The sequence below is a fragment of the Trichosurus vulpecula genome, chromosome 9 (genome assembly GCF_011100635.1).
Source record: "Trichosurus vulpecula isolate mTriVul1 chromosome 9, mTriVul1.pri, whole genome shotgun sequence".
NCBI classification, from domain to species: Eukaryota; Metazoa; Chordata; class Mammalia; order Diprotodontia; family Phalangeridae; genus Trichosurus; species Trichosurus vulpecula.
The window spans coordinates 20886569-20906699 of NC_050581.1; the positions used below are offsets into that span (position 1 = coordinate 20886569).

At 36.9% G+C, this 20131-nt stretch overlaps 1 protein-coding gene across 2 annotated transcripts in view; it reads left to right on the top strand.

The window, feature by feature from the left end:
- Positions 1 to 19870, top strand: part of CAAP1 (caspase activity and apoptosis inhibitor 1) — a 73306-nt gene extending 53436 nt beyond the window's left edge. For both annotated transcript variants that reach the window (XM_036739732.1, XM_036739733.1), the window contains one exon: positions 18425 to 19870. In XM_036739732.1, the coding sequence (XP_036595627.1) occupies positions 18425 to 18768 (344 nt within the window). In that variant the 3' untranslated portion in view covers positions 18769 to 19870. The remainder of the gene's footprint in view (positions 1 to 18424) is intronic.
- The last annotated feature ends 261 nt before the right edge of the window (positions 19871 to 20131 follow it).

A 20131-nucleotide genomic window follows, 5' to 3' on the forward strand; every position in this document is an offset into this window, starting at 1 on the left:
ATTTTTTCATCATGTGACCTTTGTAATTGTCATGGATCATTGTTTTGATCTAAGTAGCCAAGTCTTTCATAGTTGATCATATAACATTATTGTTACTATGTACAACAATCTTCCAGTTGTAATCACTTCACTTTGTATCAGTTATGGATCTTGCCATGTTTTTCTGAAACCTTCCCCCTTGTCATTTCCCACAGCACAATAGTAGTACTCCATAAAAATCATTTGCCACAACTTGTTCAGCCATTCCCTAAATGATGAGCATCCCTTCAGTTTCAATTTAGAGCATTTTTTATATGATTATAGATAGATTTATTTCTTCTGAAACTGCCTGTTTATATATCTTTTGATTATGTATCAATTGGTAAATGGCTCTTATTTTTATAAATTTTACTCAGTTCTTGGCTCATTACATATTTGAGAAATGAGACCTTTATCAGAGAAACTTGTTATAGAAATTTTTTGTGTTGCTTTTTTAAAAATGTAGTTTCCTTGATTACCCCTTTTAATCAACTTTACATTCCACCCCCATTTTTCCTTCACTGTCAAAGCTCTTGTGTGCCTTTTTTATGTGAAAATTTTTTTCCTATTCTACCCTTCCCTTCCCCCATCTCCCACTGTATCCCTTTTTCTTGCCCCTTCATCTGTTTGGAGCTCATTTCAACATAATCGACTCACATCCATGCCTTCTGTTTATGTAAACTCCTTTTAACTGCCCTAAAAATGGTAAAGTTCTTAGGAGTTACGTGTATTATCTGCCTGTATAGGAATGTAAACAGTTTAACATTATTGAGATTCTTAAGATTTCTCTTTCGTGTTTACCTTTTTATGCTTGTCTTGAGTCTTGTGTTTGGATGTCATATTTTCTATTCAGCTCTGATCTTTCATCAGGAATGCTCAGAAGTCCTCTATTTCATTAAATACCCATTTTTTCCCCTGAAGGATTATACTAAGTTTTGCCGAGTGGGTGATTCTTGGCTGTAATCCTAGCTCATTTGCCTTCTGGAATGTTATATTCCAAGCTCTCCCCTTCTTTAACATACAAGCTGTTAAATCTTGTGTGATCCTGATGGTGGCTACAATAATTTGATTATTTCTGACTGCTTAAAGTATTTTTTCTTTGACCTGGGAGCTCGGGAATTTGGTTGTAATATTTCTGGACATCTTCATTTTGGGATCTTTCAGGAGAAGATTGGTGGATTCTTTCAGTTTCCGTTCTACCCTTGGGAGCTAAGATATCAGGGCAGTTTTCCTTGATATTTTCTTTTTATTATTATTTATCTTTCGTTTTCAACATTCACTTCCACAAGATTTCAAGTTCCAGATTTTCTCCCTGACTCTCCCCTCCCCCACCCCAGCCAGCATGAATTCTAATTACCCCTTCCTCCAATCTGCCATCCCTTCTGTCACCCCACACCCTCTTCTCTTATCCCTTTCCCCTTCAGTTTTTTTTGTAGGACAAGATAGATTTCTATACCCCACTGCCTGTGTATCTTATTTCCTAGTTGGATGTAAAAACAATTTTAACATTCATCCTTAAGACTTTGAGTTCCAAATTCTCTCCCTCCCTCCTCACCCACCCTCATTGAGAAGGCAAGCAATTCCATATAGGTTATACATGGGTAGTCATGCAAAACACCTCCATAATATTCATGTTGTGAAAGACTATATTTACCTCCATCCTATCCCTCCCCCCATTTATTCTCTCTTTTGACCCTGTCCCTCCTCAAAAGTGTTTGCTTCTGCCCTCCTCTGTATCATCCCCTACTCTTATCACCCCCCCTCCCCCACTTTCCTTTAGGGTAAGATAGATCTCCATATCCAATTGAGTTTGTATGTCACCCCCTCCTTAAGCCAAAACTGATGAGAGTAAGGTTCACTCATTCCCTCTCACCTTCCCCCTATTCCCCTCCACTGTAAAAATTTTTCTTGCCTCTTTTAAGTGAGATAATTTACCCCATTCTACCTCTCCGTTTCTCCCTCTCCCAGCATATTCCTCTCTCATCTTTCAGTTTTATTTTCTAGATGTCATCCCTTCATATTCAACTCATTCTGTGCCATATATATGTGTGTGTATGTGTGTATATATATTCAGCTACCCTAATACTGAGAAAGGCCTCATGAGTTACCAATATCATCTTTCCATGTAGGAATGTAAACAGTTCAACTTTAATAAGTCCCTTACAATTGCTCTTTCTTGTTTACCCTTTCATGCTTCTCTTGAGTTTTGTATTTGAAAGTCAAATTTTCTATGCAGCTCTGGTCTTTTCATCAGGAATCCCTGAAAGTCCTCTATTTCACTGAATAGCCATTTTTTCCCTGAAGGATTATATTCAGTTTTGTCAGGTAAGTGATTCTTGGTTTTAATCCTACCTGCTTTGACCTCCTGAATATCATATTCCAAACTCTTGAATCCCTTAATGTAGAAGCTGCTAAATCTTGTGTTATCCTGATTGTGCTTCCATAATACTTGAATTGTTTCTTTCTGGTTGCATGCAGTATTTTCTATTTGACCTGGGAACTCTGGAATTTGGTATAATATTCCTAGGAGTTTTCCTTTTGGCATCTCTTTTAGGAAGTGATTGGTGGACTTCCTCAATTCCTATTTTACCCTCTGGTTCCAGATCATTAGGGCAGTTTTCCTTGATAATTTCTTGAGAAATGATGTCCAGGCTCTTTTTTGATCATGGCTTTCAGGTAGTCCAAAAATTTTTAAATTATCTCTCCTGGATCTATTTTCCAGGTCAGTTGTTTTTCCAATGAGATATTTCACAGTCTTCTATTTCTTTTTTCATTCTTTTGGTTTTGTTTTATTATTTCTTGTTTTCTCATAGAGTCATTAGCTTCTATTTGCTCCATTCTAATTTTTACAAAATTATTTTCTTCAGTGATCTTTTGGGCCTCTTTTTCCATTTGGCCAATTCTGCTTTTTAAGGCATTCTTCTCCTCAATCGCTTTTTCGACATATTTTGTCATTTGGGTTAGTCTGTTTTTAAGGTGTTATTTTCTTTAGTATTTTTTTGGATCACCTGTAGCAAGCTGTTGACTCTTGTTTCATGATTTTCTTGCATCATTCTCATATCTCTTCCCAGTTTTTCTTCTACTTCTCTTGATTTTCTAACTCCTTTCTGAGCTCTATAGAACCAATGTGCTACAGCAAATGCTACAGCTGCTATGAATATGCCAGTATAGTTCTGAATCGCAAAATATAACCCGCTCTCTTCATTGAAGGCAGAACCAAAACATTTATTCAAACATCAGAAAGCCAAATCTCAGCACCAGAAAGCCAAATCCATCATAACAACAAAGAAATCAATACACTTTATCAATGCAGGGGGCACCAACATCCCCAAGCCTTCCGCCTGTTAGGACCTTCCCACAAAGGCAAAATCACTCCCTCTCTCACTCACTCTAGCTGCTGCTCTCTATCTCCCTGTCTCAGCTCTGACTGATCTGTCTCACTTCCTCTCAGCTCTGCTCCACCCTTCTTTGCTCCACCCCTTCCTGCTCCACTCATTCAGCAAGCTCCTCTCACCTCAGGCTCATGTGACTCAGAATTCTATGTGACTCAAGCAGGTCACTTGGGCTTATTAATGGATGGGAATATCTTCAGATTGTATTAACATTACAAGCTTTTCCATGATCTGAGACCAATTCATATTTTTATCGGAGGCTTTGAATGTAGGAGCTTTGATTTTGTTGTCTTCTTCTGAGCGAATGTTTTGATCCTCTTTGTCTTATGTTTTTTTCTGCTGTTTGGTCATTTTCCCAGGCAATTACTTGACTGCTTAACTTTTTGTTAAGGGAGGCCTCTGCTTTCATTATGGAGGGTATACTGTCCTAAGCGTCAGGGGTTTTGTACAGATGTTTTCAGGAGTACTTCTAGGGACCTGTAAATTTTCAGTTTTTCCAAGGTAGTATGATCAAAGGAGAGGTGTTTACTCCTCTCCTGGCCTGTGCTCTGGTCTATGAATGACTACAAGCACTCTTTTCTGCCTTGGAAGTGTAAGGAGGATTCCTTCTTGTAACAACATTACTTGCAGCTACTGTGGCAAATAACACCAGCACACAAGAGGGCTGCTAGCACAGGTTCTTTGATCTGCTTTTCTAAGGAAAGCAAACTTTAAGGGGTTTACCGTCTCACTTTAATTAAACACACATATATCATTCACTTAGTTCAGGGGAAGAAGTCAGCACCCTGAACTTCAGAGAAAACACAAACAAATTACAAGCAGAAATTATATAAATAGAGCAAATAACACAAATCAGCAGGCAAGGCTTCTAATCATCTGTCCATAGCAATACATACATAGTTAGCAGAGAGAGAAGCACCAACATCTGGGTTCTCAAAGCTGAGGGGGCTCCTTAACGGCTACCCAGAGTCTCATCTGGCCAAGTCACAGGAACACTCCTCCAATGAGTGAGCCCCCAAAGCAAAATGCTAACCTCAGACTATATATACACTTCTTCAAGGTCAGAGGGCATCACAACCATGTAACATAAGTAAGTCATCAGAGACTCTTGAATGAAACAAAGGCAAGTCTCAATCAAAAGCACTTGATTACCTTAGCGCTGAGAAGAATTAGAACTCCAAAAGAAAAAAGAGCAAAACAAAGAGTCTCACTTTGCTTGCCATCACACCTCTCTGCTGCTGCCACAAGGTCCACCACGCCAGTGCTCCTCACCCTAGGACCATGGCTCAGATCCAAGCGTGGGAAAAGAAAGAGAATTCTGCCTCAGTGTTAGCAGAGACATCCCTGCAATCCCCCTCTGATCAGCCAAGCCATCCCCCTACTGTCTGTGGGCCAAGTAGCCTCTGGGGCTGGGCTGCCCTCCTCTCTTACCCAGGTCAGATGTTTCCTACTGTCCTTCTAAGTTGTCTTTGGCATTTGTGGGTTGAGAAGTCTGGAAACTGCCACGGCTGCCAGTAATTTAGTCCCCTGAGACCTAGTCCAGGTTCGCTGGGGTCCAATCTGTGTCAATGCTGAACTGTGCTCCTCTCCTAGCCCAGCACAACAGACCATTCCTTTTGACCTTCCAGGTTGTCTTGGGCTGGAAATTTGTTTCACTCAGTCATTTTGTGGGTTCTGCTGCTCTAGAATTTGTTTAGAATAATTTTTTACAGATATTTGGAAGGGTTTGGGGGAGAGCCCAAGCGGGTCCCTGCTTTTACTCCCAATATTTTCTTGAAATATGTGTCCAAGTTCTTTCTTTGATCATGACTTTCAGGTACTCCAATAATTCTTAAATACTCTTTCTTTGATCATTTTTCCAGGACCGTTGTTTTTCTAATGAGATATTTCACATTTTCTTCTATTTTTTTCAACCTTTTTACTTTGTTTCATTGTTTCTTGACATCTCATGCAGTCATTAGGTTATTCTTCCTAAAGAGTTCTTTTCTTAGGTGTATTCTCCCTTTTAAGGAGTTCTTTCCTTTAGTGAATTTTTGCGTTGTTTGTTTGTTTACCATTATTTTCTTCAGTATTTCTTGTGCCTTTTTTTTTTTTTACCACGATGTTAATTCTCTTTTCATAATTTTCTTGCATCACTCTCATTTCTTTTCCCAATTTTTCCTCTACCACTCATCTCTTTTTTTTTTAACCCTTCTGGGAATTTTTGCTGGCCTTTGGTCCAATTAACACTTTTCTTTGAAGCTTTATTTGTAGCTGTTTTTACATTGTTGTCGTCTTCTGTTTATATTTTGGTCTTCCCTGCCACTGTGGTAGCTTTTTATGATCAAATTCTTTTCTTGTGCTTGTGCTTGTGCACGTATGTGCCTTTTTACTGTGTTTATTCTTTGTTCATGCTTCCTGCCTCTTCCTCTCTCTGTATCTTGCTTTCTTTTCTCTCTTCTATCTCTCTCTCATGACAGGGCAAGAACTTCTGCTCTAAATAGTAGGCAAACACTACTGTTTTTTGAGCACAGAGTGATGTGGTCAGATAAGCACCCTGAAGATTACTTTTGGCAGATCTGTAGAGGATGGATTAGAGAGGCAGTGGATTATAAAGAAAGAAACCAATTAAAAAACTATTAACCAAGCTCGGTCCTCTGGAAGAGTTTAGAAAATAGACCTTTGTCTTTTCATTGAAAAGGTAATGGGGAGTATGTATATGTGGAATATTACATGTATTCTTTGTTTTGCTGACCTGCTTTTGATCTCTTTTTTAATCTTTCTTACAAGAAGTGGCTGTCTGGATAGAGGAGAAGAGAGAGTGAGTTATTCAGAAAGCCATGTGATGGGAGGAGAAAGGCATCAGTGAAAGGCCAGGTACCTCATAGTGAGAGTCTGAGCCAGGGTGGTGAGAAGGGAGCAATGACATAGATGTTGTAGAGCTAGTGTGGGAATGACTTGGTAACTTCTTGGATGTAGGGAGTGAAGAGAAAGGGGGAGAGTTATGGATAACTTCAGAGTTATGAACATGAGTGGAAAGTGATGATGCCCTCACCTTTGGTATTTTTCATCTACCGTGTCACCTAGCACAGGTCTAGAAATTTGTACTTATTAAGAGTTTAATTTGAGAATCTTAAATGTGGATATAAGTGGATATTATCTTTAAGGCCTGGAGTTGTCTTCAAATGAGCCTTAACTCAAAATAATTACTCATTTATATTCTAGGAAATATATCACTAGAAGGTCTGTACTTTTTTTTGGCCGCAGCATTTTAAGATAAAATTGTAGAGGTGTTGCAGTCTTCTTGGGTGGAAGGGGAATGCCAACGCCAAGAAGTTTCTGAAGTTCTGAGGAGTATTTTTCCTGTGGCAGAGGTGCTTTTATTTTACTCGTTATTAGAAAACATCTTATGTCACAGTATAGTTGAGTTAGTGATATAAAATATATCTTGAAGCACTGAAACTTAAATCAGTGGTTCAACTCAATTAATATAATTTTCCAAGGACTTACTTGTTAATGATGTCTGAACTTAGGTCAGAGATATATCCTCCATGAAGCAACAGTAGATGGCAGAGAGGATAGAGCAGGAGTGGGATACCTCTGGCCTTGAGACCACAGGGCCTCAAGTGCAGCCTTTGACTAAATTCAAACTTCATGGAACAAATCCCCTTAATTAAAGAATTTGTTCTGTAAACTTGGACTCAGTCAAAAGGCCACACCCAAGGACCTAGAAGGCCACATGTAGCCTTGAGGCTGCAGGTTCCCCACCCCTGGGATAGAGTGCTTGTCATAGGGTTAGGAAGAATACATTTGAATCCATTTTCTGACACTGTCTGTCTCATCCTGAGCCTCACTTAATCTTGCAGAGTAGAATGTTAGTTTCCTTATCAGTAAAATGGAATGATAATAATTATGATATTGATGGTAATAATAATAGGTAGTATTTATATAGCACTTTAAGGCTTGCAGAGCATCTTACAAATATCTCATTTTATTCCCAATAACTGGGAAGTCAGTGCTCTTACTTCCATTTTACAGAAGAGGAAACTGAGGCAGAGTGGTTATAATGACTTGCCTGGTGTCACCCAGCTAATAAGTGTCTGGGTCAAGATTTGAACATGGATTTCACTGACTCTGGTTCAGCACTCTGTCCATTGCAAGGTAGTGCAATACCTGCCCCACAGAATTGTTCTGAGGTTCAGATCAGATAGTGCATGTAAAGTGCTTAAGTAACTCTCTATGTCAATTATTATGATTACTATTATTGAAGAATAGTCATTCTAAAAGTTTTTTTTAAGATAATATAAATCATTAGTTTCTTGTTGAGAGTTGGAGTAGCACTAAGGCAATGTTAATATTAGTTAACTTCCCACAGCTAAACTACATTAGAAATATATTCTTTATACCTTGAATCTTAGTCAAACTAAATAATGTACCAGAAAAGCAAGAGGCACACAGCATTGCTTTCAGTGTTTATATCAGGGCCTTTGTTGTTAAGCAAAGTAGTAGATTAGTAACTATGGTGGTTCAATAACACTGGAAACCTTGTAATTTTAGAGTTTAGTAATTCAGGAAAGGATAGTGAAACAAGCTTTTCTGAAAGGCAGAAAATAATTGGAAGGGAATAACTTCAGCCAGATGAAAAGACAAGTTAATAGAGGAAATTAAAAGTGAAATTGTTAGCCCTTATGATGATCAGAGTCTAGGGTCTAAATTTGCCAGATGGAGGAGTTTAAGGTTTTGGTTTTCTAAAGCTCTCCTTTGAAGTGGCATTTTCTCCCTCTATGTTTAACAAATTATAATTTTAGATTTGAAATTGAAGCTATCTTGTTGGATTAGAGGTGAAACAGATGAAGACTCTCTGTTTCTTTTTAAACCATCAACCATCTTATTTCATGAGAAATCATTTATTTAATATTCACTATCAAGTCATTTTACATAGACTTCTTGCTAGATTTATTTCAGGGAAAAAATATATTCCTGAGGTGAAAATAATGCTTTCCTTGGGGGATGGAAACCTGCGTTCAGATCTTAACCACTGGCACTTATTACGTGTGACCACGGGCAAGTCACTTTGCTTATTTCTTCATCTATACAGTAGGCATAATAATGGCCTGTCGACTTCATAGGATGCTTTTGGAGGATTGAATGAAACAGTGTACGTAAAAGCGCTTTGTAAACCTTAAAGTACTGTATAGTTATCAGCTCATTACTGTTCTAGTATAACCACTGAAATCCTAATTTGGTGCATTATTGGATTGAAGAAATAGCCCTGGTTCATGAAGCCTGTGCCAGGGGAGTGCAAAAACTGGTAGATTCCCACCATGCTGTCTTGTAATGTTCTTGTAGTGGATTGTCTGTATCTATGTATCTGTTGTCCAGGACCCAGCCAAGCTAAGCTTACTAGCAAAAGTTATTATTGCCAAATTGGCTGCAGTGTGATGAATTTTTTAAGTATATCAACTCCTGAAGGTATCTGCTAAGCTATAGAGAGGATGTGACCTGCATTGCTTGATGAAATTACAGAGCTTTGAAGTATGAAGCTATGTTATTTTATAAATTAATTTTGAATAAGAAAAAAGAGGTTATTACTTAAATAAACCTAGTATTCTCAATCCTGTAAACAAAAAATTTAAGTTTTTTATAACATAAATGATTACCACTTAATATGTCTGTTCTTTAAGGTTGTTAGGTTTTTTCGTAAAGTAATAAAACCAGGGGTTTCACTTCATAACTTCTCTCCACAATCATAGTTTATGAAAAATGTATTTTATTTAAATTCACTCTTGCTAGACACAAAGATGAAATGGAAAGATGTGCCCCTTTGTACTTTCTCTGTATTTTTCTAATTATAGATTATCCATTTATCATTGATGACTTGGGACAGTTATTTCTTCTGTCTAAATGCTCACATTTTTTCCCCCTTTAATAAATCAAGGAGACTTGGGCAAGGAAGGCTATAATAGAAAGCACTCAAGATGGAAGAGAAAGGCAAAAGAGAGCCTTAAAAATGTGAAAAAATAGAAGAACCTAAAACAGGACTGGAAGGATGGATAGATGAGTAGTCTAAGAATCAAGCACAAAAGGCCAATACTAAATAATTCCTATCATTCTGTGGTGGTTGCACTTTAAAATTTTTCAGCTATTACTCTGTCCTTCCATAACCGTTGCTTAGCCAAGCTGTGTATGTATTTATCTCCTCTGATCCTTTCTTTTAAGTCACTTTCTCCCTTCCCTCATTTGTATTGCTCTTCTCTGAAGTACCCTAAATTGAATGCAGTATTTTCAAGTGCAGTCCATCTTACCGAAGTAGTGAAGAGGTAAAATTAGTGTAAGGAATATTACCTCCCCATGCCATTTTGTATTTGGCTAAACCTTATTTTAGTGCTTTTACTGCTATATTACATCAGAAATGGTCTAATTTTCTGATCACTACCTATATGGCTTTGGATTTTTTTTTTCAGTTTCTTTTAATACAGTCATGTACTTGGACGTTAGGAGGCTTTTGACTAAAATCTTTTTTTCTTGTTTTTCAACCTGTTTCTTTGTTTTTAAGTTCAATTTAAGGTTTTGTAAATTTTTTTTTTTTTTGCTCTTCTCTTCCAGACCGTTAATAAAGAAGCAAAATAAAGAAATAAGCAACTAACCTCTTACACTCACCTCTCTGTAGTTCAAGGTCTATTAGTAACATTTTTCATTTTCTTTTTTTATCCTATTAACTATCAATTATTATATTATGGGACTTTTTCCTTTTCAGATTAGGTTGAAGCAATTTTTAAAAAAATACCAAGAAAATTAATTTGTTTACTAATATATTATTTTGATCTAAAAGAACTAAGCATCTTCTTTATTTAAATTGACTTCCTGATTTCACCAACACACTTAAGCCCAAATGAAAATTTTAAGAAATCCCTCTTAAAGTCTTTCATAATTTAGTCAGGTAATTACCTTTCCCAACCCTCTCATGTAAATCTTTAAGAACTACTAATTAATCATAAGTGACCTGTTGGTAAATTTGGCCTGGACTTCTTAGTTGTTTCTCAAGACTCTCTTTAACTTTTTCTCTGGCTGGCTGATAATTCATACTAATAATTAAATTTTTAAAATTTATTTATTTATTTAATATTTTTGGTTTTCAGCATTATCACAAGAGTTTGAATTACAAATTTTCTCCCCATTTCTACCCCCCCCCCCCCGCCCCTCCAAGATGACATATATTCTGGTTGCCCCGTTCTCCAGTCAGCCCTCCCTTCTGTCAGCCATTTCCCCAGCCGTCCCCTTTTCCCTTACTTTCTTGTAGGGCAAGATAATTTCCTAGTTGCATGCAAAAACTTTTTTTTTTTGAACATCAGTTTTTAAAACTTTGAGTTCCAAATTCTCTCCCCTCTTCCCTCCCCACTCACCCTCCCTAAGAAAGCAAGCAATTCAGCATGGGCCACATGAGTAACATTATGTAAAACCCTTCTACAATACTCATGTTGTGGAAGATTAACTATATTTTGCTCCTTCCTTTCCTGTCCCCCTTCATTCAGTTTTTTCCCTTGACCCTGCCCCTTTTCGAAAGTGTTTGTTTCTGATTACCTCCTCCTCCATCTGCCCTCCGTTCTAACATCCCCCCTTTTTTATCTCCTTCCTCCTTCTTTCCTGTGGGGTAAGATACCCAATTGAGTGTGTATGTTATTCCCTCCTCAGGTCAGATCCGAAGAGAGCAGGATTCACTCATTCCCCCTCACCTGCCCCCTCTTCCCTTCCTACAGTACTGCTTTTTCTTGCCACTTTTATGCCAGATAATTTACCCCATTCTATCTCTCCCTTTCTCCCTCTCTCAATATATTCCTCTCTCATCCCTTAATTTGATTTTATTTTTTTAGATATCATCCCTTCATATTCAACTTGCCCTGTGCCCTCTGTCTACATATATATATGTATGTATATGTATGTATATGTGTGTGTATACACACACACACACACACACACATATATGTATATTCCCTTCAGCTACCCTAATACTGAGGGCTCATGAATTATACACATCATCTTTCCATGTAGAAGTGTAAACAAAACAGTTCAACTTTTGTTAAGTCCCTTATGATTTCTCTTTCTTGTTTACCTTTTCATGCTTCTCTTGGTTCTTGTGTTTGAAAGTCACATTTTCTATTCAGCTCTGGTCTTTTCACTGAGGAAGCTTGAAAGTCCCCTATTTTCTTGAAAGTCCATATTTTGCTTTGGAGCATGATACTCAGTTTTGCTGGGTAGGTGATTTTTGGTTTTAATCCTAGCTCCATTGACCTCCGGAATATCATATTCCAAGACCTTCAATCCCTTAATGTAGAAGCTGCTAGATCTTGTGTTATCCTGATTGTGTTTCCACAATACTCAAATTGTTTCTTTCTGGCTGCTTGCAATATTTTCTCCTTGATCTGGGAGCTCTGGAATTTGGCGACAATATTCCTAGGAGATTTTTTTGGGGGATCTTTTTCAGGAGGCCATCTGTGGATTCTTTCAATTTCTGTTTTACCCTCTGGCTCTAGAATATCAGGGCAGTTCTCCTTGATAATTTCTTGAAAGATGTTGTCTAGGCTTTTTTTTTTGATAATAGCTTTCAGGTAGTCCAATAATTTTTAAATTATCTCTCCTGGATCTATTTTCCAGGTCAGTGGTTTTTCCAGTGAGAGAGTTCATATTTTCTTCCATTTTTTCATTTCTTTGGTTCTGTTTTATAATATCTTGATTTCTCATAAAGTCACTAGCTTCCACTTGCTCCACTATAATTTTTAAGGTAGTATTTTCTTCAGTGATCTTTTGGACGTCCTTTTGCATTTGGCTAATTCTGCCTTTCAAGGCATTCTTCTACTCATTGGCTTTTTGGAGCTCTTTTGCCCTTTGAGTTAGTCTATTTTTTCAGGTGTTATTTTCTTCAGTATTTTTTTGGTTCATGACTTGTTTTTCATGGTTTTCTCGCATCACTCCCATTTCTCTTCCCAATTTTTCCTCTACTTCTCTAACTTGCTTTTCCAAATCGTTTTTGAGCTCTTCCATGGCCTGAGACCAGTTCATGTTTTTCTTGGAGGCTTTTGTTGTAGGCTCTTTAACTTTGTTGACTTCTTCTGTCTGTATGTTTTGGTCTTCTTTGTCACCAAAGAAAGATTCCAAAGTCTGAGACTGAATCTGAGTCCGTTTTTGCTGCCTGGCAATGTTCCCAGGCAACTTCTTGACCCTTGAGTTTTTTGTCAGGGTGTGATTGCTTGTAGGGTATAGAGTACTTTATTCCAAGCTTGAGGGGCTGAGCTGTTGTTTTCAGAGCTAGAAAGCAAGCTCTGCCACACCAGTGCTATTTCTCCCCCAAGAACCTCCAACCTGGACGGGACTCAGATCTAAGCTGGCTCTGCACTCCTGCTCAGATCCCCCATTAAATTCCTCCCACCAGGTGGGCCTGGGGCTGGAAACAATTGCAGCTGTAGCTCTGTAAGCAGCCTCAGAGCTGCATCACCTCCACTGCCCCCGCAGTGATCTTCACTGATCTTTTGGACCTCCTTTTGCATTTGGCTAATTCTGCCTTTCAAGGCATTCTTCTACTCATTGGCTTTTTGGAGCTCTTTTGCCCTTTGAGTTAGTCTATTTTTTAAGGTGTTATTTTCTTCAGTATTTTTTTGTGGCTGAACCAGAAACGCCTTTCACTCTGTCCCAGCAGCTTTTCCCACTAACCTTCTCTATTGTCTTCGGTGTTTGTGGGTTGAGAAGTCTGGTAACTGCCACAGCTCACTGATTCAGGGCGCTAGGACCTGTTCTGCCTGGGTCCCAGTCTAGTGGGTCTGGGTGCGGCTCACATGCTCCCCTCCGCTCCAAGTTCCATGGGATAGACCGTACCCAGCGACCATCCAGGCTGTCCTGGACTGGAGCCCTGCTTCCCTTCGCTGTTACGTAGGTTCTGCAGTTCTAGAATTTGTTCAGAGCCATTTTTTACAGGTGTGTGGAGGGATCTGGGGGGTGAGCTTAAGCAAGTCCGTACTTTCCAGCTGCCATCTTGGCCCTAATCATTTAATTTTAAGCTGTTAGGTTCTTGATAGCATAAAACCTGGCTAAGACTTTTGGGGTACCATGTGTACTTTATGAAGACCATTTCTAGATTTAAAAGTATGAGATTTCATAATTGATAGAAATAATGCTTGCTGAAAGCTTTGCTAGTGATTCTGAGATTCTGGGGGGAAATAAGAAAACTTTAAAGAACTCAAGTCGTGTTTATTTTATTTTTCCTACTGCAATTTGAAGGCAGGGCCTCTTAAGAAAAGCAAATTCAGGGAAAAAAATAGCTTTTTGGTAAAGTAATATTTGAGAATAGCATGTATATTTCTAGACCATGGCTTTAAAATATAGGAATATTGAGCTTCTGGCTAAAAATGGAGTGAAAGAGATTGGTAAAAAATATATTTCTTTGATATCCCATAAATAAGATCAAGAAAAACGGATTGGGGTAAGGAGAACAAAACAAATCTGTACCAAACTAATTACCATTCAGAGTAATTGCTACAATGTAGGAAGAATACCAGTAGAGAAGCTAAGTCATTTACGGGAGAAAAAAAATCCAGAATAGAGTGTGTCAGGATTTAAAACAAAGAAACCCTGTGGCCTCAAATGTTTATACACAAGTGCACAAAATACGGCTAGTAAAGCAAGATGATCTAGATCCTAGCACAGAAAATAAAATTCAACCCTCATAACTATCGCTAAGATTTGGTGGGATAATTCTCAGGCTTGGAATGTGACTCCAGAAAGTTTTACCTTCTTTAGAAAGAACAGAATAAATAAAATCAGGGCAGCAAAGGAGTAGCATTGCATATTAAGCAGATATACTTATATCTGGAAATCCAGGAATCGGAATGGTAAATAATAGTAAAGAATATTTGGAACAGAAACAGAAGCAAAAGAAAGTCAGTGTGGTATAGTAAGGGGCTGTATGTAGTCAGAAGACTTTGGTTCAAATTCTGCGTCTGCTTCCTTTCGGTTTCTTTCTTCGCAGAAGGTATTAGAGTAAATGAACCCATCTGAGACAGCCAGACTGTGAGAAAACCAACCACTGCTACAATACCCTTCCTCCCTTTTCTTACCCCTTCACCTTCTACCTAGGCTGTTTCCGTGCTTTCATGGCTTGGATAAAATGGAAATTACCAACTCTATTCTTTCCAGTGAGATAAAGAACCATCATACCTTACCATCTGCCTTATCTCATCTTCTGAGATCCTATTTGCCTTACCATCTGCTTTGACTCTATCTTGTAGACTCCCTGGCACTGTCACCTGATTTAATGACATAAACTTAAGAACGCTTAGAATTTGTCATCTGCCCCTCTGGTGCCACTTTAGGATTCCTGGATTTTCTATCTGTCCTCCAGCTGAGCTTTTTTTCAGTGTGTTTTCTTTCTCTCAATTAGAGTGAGCTTCTTGAAAAGAAAGGACTGTCTTGCTATCCCTATTTGTATCCTCAGTGCTTAAAATGCTTGGCATCTGATAGTGATGGCTTTTTCATTCATTCATCTCTAACATTCCTTCCAGCCCAAATTTATGATTTTATCAAGTGGTGGCTAAATAGAAACAATAGAAACCTTGGTAAATAATGAAAATTCCACTTTACAGTTTATGATAGTAAACAAGAAAAGTTTGGGCACAATCTGACATTTATGTGCCTGGGATTTGAAGAGAACAGATTTCAAAGGATTTAGAGAAATTGTACATAGGGTTCTGTCACCTGAGATTCTACAAGGTAAGTCTGCCCAAGAATGGGAAACTTAAAAATGAAATTTTGAGGAAGAAAACAGAAACAGTACTACTGAAGAAAAAAGAGGCTGCTGCCTAAAGAGACTAATATAAGTGTAAAGAGTACCATCAACCGACTCAGATTTTAAAGATGGTATAGAAAATGGAAGCAAGGACGGATAATAGAAGACTAATATAAAAGCATCTCATGAACCTGTAAAAACTGTGTCATGAGCAATAAAATTTAGAATGGCTAGAGACTGGCAATGAATATTAAGGACAATAGAGGGGACGTTTTTAGCTATGTTTGGGAAAAGAGCTGGCTCAAATAAAGGATAGGACCACTGTTCACGGTGGATGGAACAATAACAGATGATAGAGGGCAAAACTATTCAACTCTTTTTGCTTTTGTTTTCAAAGAAAATTTTCTTTGTACTGTAAAGGTTGGAAAAAGAAAGCTAATAGAGCATTAAAATCTACTGTAAAGTGAATCAGTATCAATATGGTTACTACTTGCTTTTGGTGAGTTCAAGTTACTAGGCCCTAATGAAGGTACTTTGAAAGGACTAAGAGCTCTGATTGATGGGACTTTCACTGTCTTTGATCTTCAGAAGAACTCCAGGAACATTAGAGGTGCCACAGAACTGAGAAAGGCAAATGTCCTATTTTTCCAAAAAGAAAGAGTAGAAACTGTAAAGAATAGGTCAGTAAATGTCACCTCAATTTGTAGCAAAAACAGTAGATGTTTTAAAAGACTGTGAACTTCTAGAAAAGGAAGTAGTGATTACAAAGAGCCGGCACAACTTTATGAAAAATAGGTCATTTCAGAAAAACCTTATTCCCTTTATTGATAGGCTTAGAAAACTGGTAATAAGGGAGATATTGTATATTTCACTTAGATTTCTGCAAAATGTGTGGTAATTTATCACAAATTATTCTTGTGAAAGTGATGGTGAAATATGGGCTAGTCTGATGGTATAGTTAGATGGATTTGGCTTTAGTTAAATGGTTAGCCTCAATGTCATTTTCATGTTCCTTTAACAGGTCTCCAGTAGAGTCAGTGCTTAGACCTGTACTTTTTGCCAATTTTATCAGTGACTCTAATAAAGGCATAGATGACATGTTCATCAAATTTATAGATGATGCAGAGCTGGGAGAGATAGCTTGCTAACACATTGGATGAGAAAAGTCGGAATCCAAGATGATCTTGATAGGATGGGGGTTTTCCTTTTGTGTCTTTTAGCAATCATCAGCTGTTATTATTTTTCCCCTCACATTTATGCATTACTTTAAGGCCCCTTTTCCTTGTTGTATTGTCACTAAGTCTTACCCAGTTGTCTCAGGAAAATTCCCTTTCACTTCTTTTTATGGCTTTCATTCAAAACCTAGAGTAATTTTAAGTGTTTGATGAACACAAATCTTTTTTTGTGTTGTTGTGTTGTTAGACTTCTTTTTTCTTAGCATCTGTTTCTGTAACACAGATAGTGCAGTGGATAGAGTGCTGAGCCTGGAGTCAGAAAGACCTGAGTTCCAGTTCAGCCTCGGATACTTAATAGCTGTTTAGGCAAGTCTCTCCAGCTCTGTCCACCTTGATTTCCCCAACTGTAAAATGGAGATAATAGCACTTATGTTCCAGGATTGTTCTAAGGGTCAAATAAGATAATATTTTTAAGTTGGACCATGCACAATGCCTGATACATAGTTGTTATTGTTTGTCCTTAGTTTTCAAAGAGAACCATGACGTCAGAGAGGTGATAATTGGATTTAAGTGAGGGAGGGCTGTGCAAAATTACCATCCTCACTTTCTCCTCTGGAGCCATCTGGGTCCAGTGGCAAGATATAGATCAGGAAGACTGGAAATGACCCTGGCTGCGGTGGGAGAGCTTGTTCTTTTTTTGGCCCTAAGATTTTCAACAGATCCCAGTTTGACTGAGGCAATGCCCATTCAGTAATTAAAGCTAGGTGAGAAATGAGAATGGCCTGTTTTATCTAGTCAAAAAAAAGGCAACCTGGGAATCAAATGAGATAGTATTTGTAAATTGCTTAGCACAATGCTTTGTACATGGTAGACATCTTTCCCCTCTTCTCATGTTTTCTTCTGTTTAAAAGTGTATTGTTAAAATTTGTTTTTCTATTGGCAGTCCTTGATGTGTTAAAAAAATATATAAAATGTTCTTTGTCATAAAATAGTGAACCAACTAAATATTGCAGCTATTTTTGGATACAAAATAAATATCATTTTTATACACTTTTAATTATAGACTAGAGAGAATTTCTTAAATTATTTGAGGGATGAGACAATTATCAAAATAAATTGTTAATAATTAGAGTGATTTCTGTCTACCATTTTTCAAAATATGTTGTTTTATTGTACATGTTTCATCTTAAAACAAGCCCTTCTATAGATTTGAGGTTTAGGTTTTAAGGTAAATATTACAAAATATTGGAATTAATTGCTAATTTTTGACATGTAAAAGATAACTGGTAATATATTTAAGTAATATTATTAGTATTGACTGTGATTAAAGTTAAAATGACATGCAAACTACACTAATTTTTAAGGTCAAGGTGTTGAGAACGATAATCTTTAAAGTTTATATCCAAGTTGCTAGTATCAGTTATGGGAATTTTGTAACAAATGTATTTTTTATTGTACAAATTAAATTCCTTGACAAAGACTTATTTTAACTAGTTAAAAATGGCTTTAGGCATTCTCCCTTTTATTTATTGAGTTGAAAGAGAAGAGGTCAAAATAATTATAGGAGCAAATTTGGGATAACTGTAATGTATGTACAAGGCAGTGTCCAGCTTGCCTAAGGTACTTTTCCTTGTTTATATTTTACAAAATAATCTTAAAAGTATTTTAAGCTGCACTATCAGTATTAAATTTTACTTCTAAAATAACGATCAATAATCAGTCCTAAAGGTTTCCAGCATCAGCTTTCATTTTGTAATGCATGAGCTTTACTATAATATAAAACATTATGACATTTTAATTAGGAAAATAGATCATGGAGCTCCACATGCTAGAATAAATTTTCCAGGCACTGCTGCTTGGGTATATTGGGTATATCTTCTAAATTGGAATGAAAAGTACATTAAAATTTCCCTAAATTAGATCTGCTTTCAAAGTTGAAGAGTTTGAGAATGGTAATGGTGGAGGTAGGTGGCTTTTTAGAGTCTATACAGAGAAAATGAAAGCAACCCTTTGATATTTCAGCAGAAAGAAAATTTTGATTAGGGTCCTTGGACTACATCGTTATTTTCCATTTTTGTGTACTACAGGCAAAGGTGAAGATAGTGATGTACTCAGTATCAATGCTGATGCATATGACAGTGACATAGAAGGACCATGCAATGAAGAAGCAGCTGTGCCAGACGTACCAGAAAATGTCAAAAGTGAAGCTGGTCAAATAGATGACCTCCAGAAGGACATTGAGAAAAGTGTGAATGAAATACTAGGACTGGCAGAATCCAGCCCAAAGGAATCTAAAGCAGCCGCACTGACTGTCCCTCCCTCAGAAGATGTTCAGCCTTCAGCACAGCAGCTGGAGCTCTTGGAACTTGAAATGAGGGCCAGGGCAATTAAGGCCCTGATGAAAGCTGGTGATGTTAAAAAAATAGCTTAAGGGTATTGCATTTTAATAAGTTTTTGTATTTCCTTGAAGGGAATGATGTCAGTTTATTTCAGTTGTAAAATTTATTTGTATTTTATGTGACATTCCTCATTCAACCCTATTTCGCAAAGTCTGATCTTTGGCCAAAAATGCTTATGGTTATTTTTTGTTGGTTCTACTGTGAAGTTTTTTTTTTTAATTTTTTTATTTGTGACTCATAAAGCTGGATTATTTGGACATTTTGCTAGATCAGTATTTATTTAGGCCTGGTTATTTCTTGGCATCCATTAACAAAGGGTCCCAGATTACATACATTTAAGTCAAAAATACGACTTAATGCTTCACAAAAATAATGACCAAGTAGGTTGCCTTTTAAGACTGCCTGCACTTTTTCAGTAAGAAGTTAAATTATTTCCCTTGAAACTTCTTCACAATTAAAAAATTCAGTTTTGTATATGCACTTTTAAGAATATAGTATCTTGAAGATGCCTTTTATTGATTCTTGAAATATTCTAATGTGCTGTTGCCAGGCTTCTTATTGGATCCGAGATGTTAAGAATATGTATCTTACTAGTTAAAGCTGAAGAACTTTATTTTTTGGATAATTAAATGCATACTTAGAGATCTAAAGTGGCTGAGGCGGAGCCTTTTTACATAGTAACATAAATAATTTTCCAACAAACAAACCATTTTAAAAGGTATTTGGTTCTGTTGGACACTTTGTTGAGCTTGTTTCCTAATTGGAAAAAAAATTCATTTACATTCCAAGTTATGAGAACAGAGAATATTTTATTGTACCAAATTTTATCTGGGAGTTTTTGGTTGAAGATCTGATGTTATAATTCATTCAATTTTTTTAAAAAAAGGACTACTGTTCTGGAGGTGAAGACTTTTTGATACTTTGCCAATAATAAAGTTGTTTCATATCAGTGTGGAGCACTTTGATCACCTAATAAGGTAATAATTACCCTCTAGTTTTGTAGCATTTATAAGAAAATTAATGTCTTACATTCTATCTTCAGGATACTTATTTTTCTTTAGCAATAATTTTAAATTTTAGTACAAAGCTAATTTGGGAGACTCTTAGCTTAAAATAAATCAATTCTTACTGGAATGGATGTAATACCTTAATTTTTATACTTGACTATAAATAATGATATTCATCCGAGGTTTTCTAACAGCAGAAAATACATGGAGCTGCATTTTTATTATGTAGCTTATTTATTGTATGTTGGCATTGAGTTGATTTCCTATGGAAAGAGTAAACATTTGTACTGCATGTATTCTTTATTTTTTTTTCCCCATACCAATTTTTTTTAAGTTGCCATATTTTTTATCTCTGAGTCATTCTAATGAAACTCAACAGCCAAAAAGT